At 49.9% G+C, this 7,435-nt stretch overlaps 1 protein-coding gene across 5 annotated transcripts in view; it reads left to right on the forward strand.

Annotated features, from left to right (window-relative positions):
* The window catches only part of phldb1b (pleckstrin homology-like domain, family B, member 1b), an 88,828-nt gene that overhangs the window by 61,348 nt on the left and 20,045 nt on the right, over positions 1 to 7,435 (forward strand). For 2 of the 5 annotated variants that reach the window (XM_086260494.1, XM_086260495.1), the window contains exons 7-15: positions 514 to 801; positions 1,149 to 1,295; positions 1,441 to 1,578; positions 2,507 to 2,635; positions 3,751 to 3,906; positions 4,144 to 4,254; positions 4,334 to 4,423; positions 5,471 to 5,605; positions 6,909 to 7,070. In XM_086260494.1, the coding sequence (XP_086116620.1) occupies positions 514 to 801; positions 1,149 to 1,295; positions 1,441 to 1,578; positions 2,507 to 2,635; positions 3,751 to 3,906; positions 4,144 to 4,254; positions 4,334 to 4,423; positions 5,471 to 5,605; positions 6,909 to 7,070 (1,356 nt within the window). The remainder of the gene's footprint in view (positions 1 to 513; positions 802 to 1,148; positions 1,296 to 1,440; positions 1,579 to 2,506; positions 2,636 to 3,750; positions 3,907 to 4,143; positions 4,255 to 4,333; positions 4,424 to 5,470; positions 5,606 to 6,908; positions 7,071 to 7,435) is intronic. The other 3 variants (XM_086260496.1, XM_086260497.1, XM_086260498.1) reach the window with 2 other exon arrangements.

Below are 7,435 nucleotides of genomic sequence, written 5' to 3' on the forward strand. Positions count from 1 at the left end.
TTTGGCGACAGTGGGAAGGAAAAACTCCCTTTTAACAGGAAGAAACCTCCGGCAGAACCAGGCTCAGGGAGGGGCGGGGCCATCTGCTGTGATTGGTTGGGGTGAGAGAAGGAAGACAGGATAAAGACATGCTGTGGAAGAGAGACAGAGGTTAATAACAATAAAGTAATAGCACGGAGCTGTGTGTAAACACAGTGAAAAGGGGTGAGTGAAGACGAAGCAGTGCATCATGGGAGGCCCCAGCAGCTTAGCCTGTTGTAAAGAGGTCGAAGGTCAAAGTCAGCAGCAGTTCGTCTCAGTTGATTATAAAGACAACCAGCTGATTAATCAGTTATAAGAATAATATCAGTTGCACCTTTGCAGTCAGGAAGCGAGCAGCTGTTCAGAGTCTGGCTGCCGTGTGCATAAACACATCAGTGTGTCTGTCGTCACAGGTAAGCTGTTAGTCTGTTACCAGCCTGTTCTGTTTCCTGTGCAGCCTGATCTCATGTCCTCCTTGTGTGCTCGCCGCAGGAGAGACAGCGACTAGAGACCATCTTAAACCTCTGTGCTGAGTACAACAAAGGAGAGGGCACCGGCCTGGATCCGCTGTGCTTGGGGAGGTCGGGATTCCCGGGATGTCTGGAGAACGTGCCGGGAGGGACGGCGTCTTCAAGCACGCTCCGCCTAGCACAGAGACAGAGGGAGAGCGACGAGGAGAACCTGAAGGAGGAGTGTAGTAGCACAGAGAGCACTCATCAGGAGGTGAGGACGTCTCCTGCTCCCAGCGCAGCGTCCACACTGCACAATGGAGACAGACAGGTCAGAGGGCACGCTGGTTTCACATGCTGTCTCTGCATGCAGCGGCAAATGGTGCGCCTGCTGCATCAGGGTTTCATCCTCACATAGACTCCACTTAGCTTCTCTTTGTAATGTGAAGCAGTGCATCAGCTTTGGCATTGCTTGTGTTTTCCTGTTTGTGACTGGATTCCTGCGCTGGATGCTGCACGAGGCTAGTTCCTTCTGCTTGTGCCTTCAGTTAATTGCCTTCCTTTGTTCTCCATCTTTTATCAGATTTCCTAATGATTACATATATTTGAATGAGCGTGGACAGCCTTCTGTGGCGGGATTGATGCTTTATGTTTTCACCCCTCTGTTTCTCTCTGAAGCACGAGGACTCCTCCAGCGCAGGCAGCGGCGGTCGTGCGGAGCTGGGCTACCTGGAGGAAGAGCGGGTCCGTGTCCTGGCTCGGATCGACGAGCTCAAAACCCGGCTCACAGAACTGGAGCAGCAACTCCAAGAGTCCAAACAGGAGGTAGAGCAGTGGATGATGCTGATGGGAATTGGTGACATCCAGCATCTTTTCATAACGTTTCTTCTAAGAAAGAGCAGCATCGCTATGACGATGCTCGTCTCAAAGCCCGCTGGTCCCACTGTGTGTCGCTGTGCTGTCCTTCCAGGCTGAGATGGAGCGCGCCTTGCTGCAGGGCGAGAGGCAGGCAGAGCTCGACCAGATAGAGACCGAAGCAGATATCATCGCTCAGCTGCAGCACAAGCTGGACGAGCTGGAGAGCGCCATCCAGAGAGAGAAAGACAAGGTACATGAAGCCGTAATCAGGAGGCAGGGCGGACGAGCTGCAGGTTTATTTCAGTTCACAGAGGTTAAACACACACAGACACACTCACTGCCTGTGCTTTCAGTCTTCCCTCACTGGGTCATCACTGTCGGTGTTTCTGAGCATCCTTGATTACTGATAGACGTCGTAGAGGATCCATGCTGTGAGGGCTTAATAGAAGGCTTGTTTGCCTCATTCAGTGTTTGCTGTTGCATGTTTCTGCCTTAGGGTTGGTCTTTGTGCTCTCCACAGTCTCACTCAGCTGACTAACCGCCATCGTTAACCCTTAATCCTCCCTCTGCTTCCTCTGCACTCAGAGTGCGCTCTTTCTTCCCCCTCTGATGAAGCAGACCGGTCTGTAGGTTTTGGTTCTGTAGTGCTCGGTTCTGCTCTGGGCCTTTAATAAGACGTTTGACCAGCAGAGGAGGGAATGTTCGAGCATGTTCTCGATCCTGCAGGTGGCATCTTTGTACTCACATACAGCATTTCACTACAAGGCAGGACGTGCAAAGAAGATACATTTAGTAACTTTGTCGTAGCTAGTTGTAAACTCTGTGTAGAGTCCTCGTGGACCTTTTTCCATGTGCTGCTGCTTCAGCACGGCCAATAACAGCAAGGCTAGTATTTATTGGAAGGGCACCCAGGAGGTGGGAACGTTCTCTGCTCAATCACTGCCAGATACATTGTGTGCAAACTTCTGTGCAGCTTATTGATGTTTGAAATATTAAAGTATTTCATATTAGCTGCTGTACCTGCTACTTCCTGTGGACTGCCTTAAAATCTGTGACTGTGTCTGTTGCTAACACCTTACAGCGTTTGATTTGCATGGCGTGGATTTTGAGCAGTGTTTCTGTCTTTCTCTCCTATCGTCCATCCATCCTGTGTGTGGGTGTGTGTCGTGTCTTTCTAGGAGAGGGCTAATGTTGAGGCCGAGCGCCGGGTTCTGCAGAGCCTCCAGGAGGGCTACGCTGAGCTGAAGAACCAGCTTCATAATTGTCCCGAGTCCCTGCGGGAACAGTTGCAGGAACAGCTCAAAAGGGTGGGTCGTCAGTTGATCAGAAGCTCCCATCCATCCTTCCAGCTCCCGACTGTAGTCCATCCCACCCACGACCTTCGCTATTATAGCACCAAATAGTTGGTTTTTCTTTTTAAAGTGGAGTTCATGGGTCTGACTCAGAGACGCATCCTGAGAGATACAGATTGTTGACATATATTAAAGTAGAGCGTCTGTCTAACTCACGCTGAGGCCAAATCTCGGTAAACCGTCCGGGCGCGCATAATTTGGTCATTTTTGAATCACCGGGGAAAATATATTTCTGCTGGTATCTGTGCTGTAACACCACTCAGCTGCAGACGACGTGTCGCAGGAAAATAACGATACCTGTTATTAAAAACACCAGCCAAGAAAAGCATGTTCCTCCCAACGTTTATAATAAAACGACCACAAACCCTAACCAACACTTCGACAGTCCGAGTGCTGATGATTACGTTTTAATGATAAAGTCTAACCGAGCTAAATATTTGCTAGTGTAGGTTCACTAAAGGTGGACCGTGGGCGCCCACACAGCTGTGGACGCCCAGTCTGTATAACACCAAAGGTTTTGCAGACTTCTAGTTGCAGCAGTGGTGCAGACAGGTGGTTTTTAGGTTTTCAGTAGCTTCCGTGGAAGTGTGCCACACTGGTTTCTGGACTTTTTGAAGCCTCAGTGTTAAAGTTTTGGCGTGCGTTTCCTCCCAGGGATGCATTTAGCTCAAACACAGGTCATGTGATACAACCCTCCACTCCACTGCATGTGTGAATCTGATCTGCATCTCTTCTGTCATTCGTCATGGCTCACATAATGCTGCTCACTAATCAATTAACCTAGGCCCTGACCAGATTCCTGCTCCTGCTCTTCCCCTCCTTGTGGGAATGTCGCTGCGTCTTTTAGGATCAGGGAGCGTCCATCAGGATAAGTCTTTAGTGAGAACAGCAGGTTTGAGTGTTCATGTTGCACCAGCTCAGCCAGAAAAACCAACGTAGGTTTAAAAGTGCTCCCCAGGTGTGTGAGATCATTTCTGCTGTTAGGTAGCACTTTAGTGAGCATGGCTTTAAAAACACTACATTAATGTCCGAGTTTGTTTGTGAGATCATGATTGGTGTTGTGTGATTAGGATGGAGAGGCACTGGAAGCAGGAACTAAAAAGTTTGAGGACCTGGAGTTTCAGCAGCTGGAGAGAGAGAGCAGCCTGGAGGAAGAGCGAGAAACCATCAGCCAGCAGCTGCTCCAGGAGAGAGCCGAGTACCAGCACAGCGTGGCCAGGAGGAAGGTGAGGACACACTGTCCTGTTGGTGTCTTCTGTGAATGTGTCACACACACGATCACAGTCTGATTGTGTGAATCATTTCTTAAAAATGGATGATTGGCGTAAACTTGTTCCCAGAGAGGCTGACGTAAGAAAAATGCCTGTTTGCACTAGAGTGGTGGCACGCGTCATGTCACGTACGGGCAGGTGCACCACGCGTTAGCACAACCGCAGCACCGACTTTTGTGTCGTCTTGTGTAGGAGAAGGTGTCGGCTCTGGAGAACCAGGCCAACCAGCTCGGCCTGCAGGCAGCTCAGGAGTGTGAGCGGCTGGCTAAAGACCGAACGCTCACACTGCAGATGCTCCAGAAGGTACGCACGAACCACGTCACACATCGAAATAACCCCAAAGTGTTGTTTTGGCTCCTAATGGCGTGGTTTGATTGTCCAGGAGAAGGAGAGGCTGTCGGCCCTTGAGAGGAGATACCACTTTCTGACTGGAGGAAAGAGCTTCCCCAAGTCCTCCACCGCCATGAGGGAGGTGAGACGCTTTGAGTTTATGCGTTGAGCTTCACTCTGTGTTCATGGCCTGAAAACACAAGGCTCACAGCTGATTGTGCAGTCCAGGTAGTTCTATCATGCTAACAGCACAGCTTATAATACGAGGGCAGCATAAGGACAACATGAAGTTCAGACAGTTGATGGAGAGCCGTCAACCTCATGTCGCTAGTCACTATTCTGCTTAGCAACAATGTGTCCATGTTAGCAGGGCAGCTAATGCTAGCCAGAAGAAACGGTTTCATCACGTCAGCCTCAGCATCACGTCGGCCCGTATGTCGACGTGAAGAATATAAAGCAGTTTGAAATGACTTCTTTAAAAAGCCCAAAATGATTTAATATGAAGGCGACATGAGCAGAGAGCACAAACACGCTGAGGCTGCGTTACTCAGTGACAGACTCACACACTCTGCAGTTTGATAAACATGCACACACGGCAGCAGCAGTGCTGCCACGTGTGCACAGACAGCACCAGTGTGTTTGTTCGATGAAAGGCTTCGGTTAGTTAAAAACTGTCTTGTTATACAATATTTGAAAAAACAAACAAGCTTCTGGTAAAAACTGCTAGTAAAATTTCAGGGCGCTGGCAAGATGGACTTGTGGCCATCGACAATAGAAATGTGCGTAGAAAGGCTCGTCCTGTTATTGTTTGAACCATCCACAGTGAGTCTGAGCTTCAGAGACTCCAGGTCTCTTCTTCCCTCTGCATCTTGTCTCCTTAATGGCAAATAACTGTCCTTGGACTTTCTGTCACTATTGTCGTCATCATTGTTTTATGTTATTGTTCTGTTTATTTTTATCCTGCTGCTAAACTAATTTCCCCTTGTGGGACCATAAAGGAATAGAAACATTAATAGCAGTGCCTCCTTACAGAGGGGGCTTTGCAGTGTGGGGAGCCCGATGGTCACTAAACCCTTTAACTCTGTAACAGAGAGAAAGCCGCCGCTGTTGTTGTTTCTTCTTCTTTTAACGAAGCCCAGAAACGTTTCTGTAGAGATTAAAAGCTCTTACCTCTGGACTGTCGAAACAGGAAGCGCTCCATATCAGCGAGGCCCACCTGTCGTTGGAGGACTTCCGCTCCTCCCAGCGCTCCCTGTGTCGAGCCTCTCCTTCCTACTTACACCCCTCCCCTCCCTGTCAGTTGTACCCCAGCAGCCCTACAGAGGTAACTGAACTGACCCCCGCATGATGCCCTGCTGCTGTGTCGTGCTTCCTGCCCTTTGCCGTGTCGTGGTGACCCTCCAGCTGTAGTGTGCCGCTGCCCGGCCAGTTTGAACCTTTTTATTTTAGCACTGCATCACCTGTGCCGACATGTGCCTGGTTCATTTATGTGGCGCCGATTCACGGCAGCAGCTGCGCTGTTTCTGTTGTGGCGTGTTTCTGTGTCATCACGCACTGTGCACCTTTCAATGTGACGTGAACGAGCCTGGTTTGCACAGGTGTCACAAAAACCGTGAAGGATTTGTGTACTGGCTCTGCGCCCGCGTGTCCGTGTGTGTGATTGTCCACGTGCTGTGTCTGAGCGGCACCGCGCGGCGCCGTCCTCGCCGCTTCTCATCCTGTCTGTTGTCGGCTGCGGCTCAGGAATACGTGAAGCCGTCGGACGTGTGTAAGATGTACGGCGGCAGCAGCGGCCACCGTGAAAAGCCCGGCTCGCACGCTCGTAGATGCCGTGCTGGCTGGCGCCTGTGAGGTACCATCACTTCCTGTCTTGACTCCAAGTTTATGCTCTCCTATCTGTCGCTCTCCCAGTTCCACGCTGCTCCCTCTGCTGCTCTGTCACAGCGAGGATGCTGCGCAGCTTCGGACTGAGACGTGCATGTTTGGATCAGTAAGGCTCCGTTTGGGAGAAACGTGGTTGTTGATGTAATCCTCACAGACTGAACGTAAGCTGTGCTGTTTCATGATGTCACGAGTGACACGTGTTGGACAGAAGCAACTGTTCACCCCAAAAATCTGAAGCAGTATTTATTAATGTGCAGTTTCTGTAACTGCTAATCAAAGATGGCTGCAGAATAAAACTCCAGAACGAGGGCAGGATCGTTTAATTTGTAGCGTTAGCTTTGTAAATAATAACATCTTTATTATGTAACCAAAGGTAACAATTTATGTGAAAATATGATAAATTCCATTTTAAATATGATTCCAAATGACAACCACGGTGCTTAAACGTGGAGACGGTGTGTCCGCTGAATCACCTGGATAAACCTGGATGTGCTGGGCTGTGTGCATCAGCCTCGCTCTGTCCGACTGTAGCACCTGGTTCTGTGCCGGAGCTGCTGAGCCGGGCTTTAACCCCGCCCACGTGTTGTGTGTTTCCACGAATGCTGTCGTCGTCAGTTTATGATGTGAAAACACAGACTGTGGAATGAGAGCTGCTCCTCCTGCTTCTGCTGCATCTCCCTCCTGTTGCTCTCGCCCTGCTGACCTTCTCCTCTGTCTCCTCTTCTTTTCCTGTGTGTGTGAAGGATTATGTGACAGTGGGCCAGTTAAATCAGATGTATGGGATGCCAAAGGTGGAGTCGTCCCCTACCTCCCCACTTCGCCAGCCCCTGCAGCCCGGAGCAGTAGACCCCACCTTCTCCTGCCTCCCCTCTCCTCATGCCTCCTTCCCCCCTCTCTCATTAGAGGTGTGTGCTGTCTCTCCTCCTGTGGGTTTGTGGCGTGTGACCCCAAAGTAATGGCTGCTTTATTACTTAAGAAATAATAATAGAAGTATAAAGTCGTGTCTAAGTACAAGCTTTGTCCTGATGTTAAGTGAAAAAAGTCTCACAGGGTTTCATTAACAAAAAATCACACGTCTTTAGTGGTGTAGTGAAACGGGCTGGACCATCATGTTGTCGTTCTGTACCACACACCGCCCACGGCGCAGAAAGGAAACCTGAAAACAACAAATTGAGTGCGGCTCTGCAGCGTCCTGCGAGCAGCCTGGAACATGGACAGCTTCCTGCCCGTGTTTCCTGTCCGCAGCTCCTTTCATATTCTTTTAAAGCGG

Source organism: Aulonocara sp. 'chitande type north' Nkhata Bay, linkage group LG14 (assembly GCF_057382095.1).
Source record: "Aulonocara sp. 'chitande type north' Nkhata Bay isolate Kocher_YH1m ecotype deep benthic linkage group LG14, A_spYH_male_GT1.1, whole genome shotgun sequence".
NCBI classification, from domain to species: domain Eukaryota; kingdom Metazoa; phylum Chordata; class Actinopteri; order Cichliformes; family Cichlidae; genus Aulonocara; species Aulonocara sp. 'chitande type north' Nkhata Bay.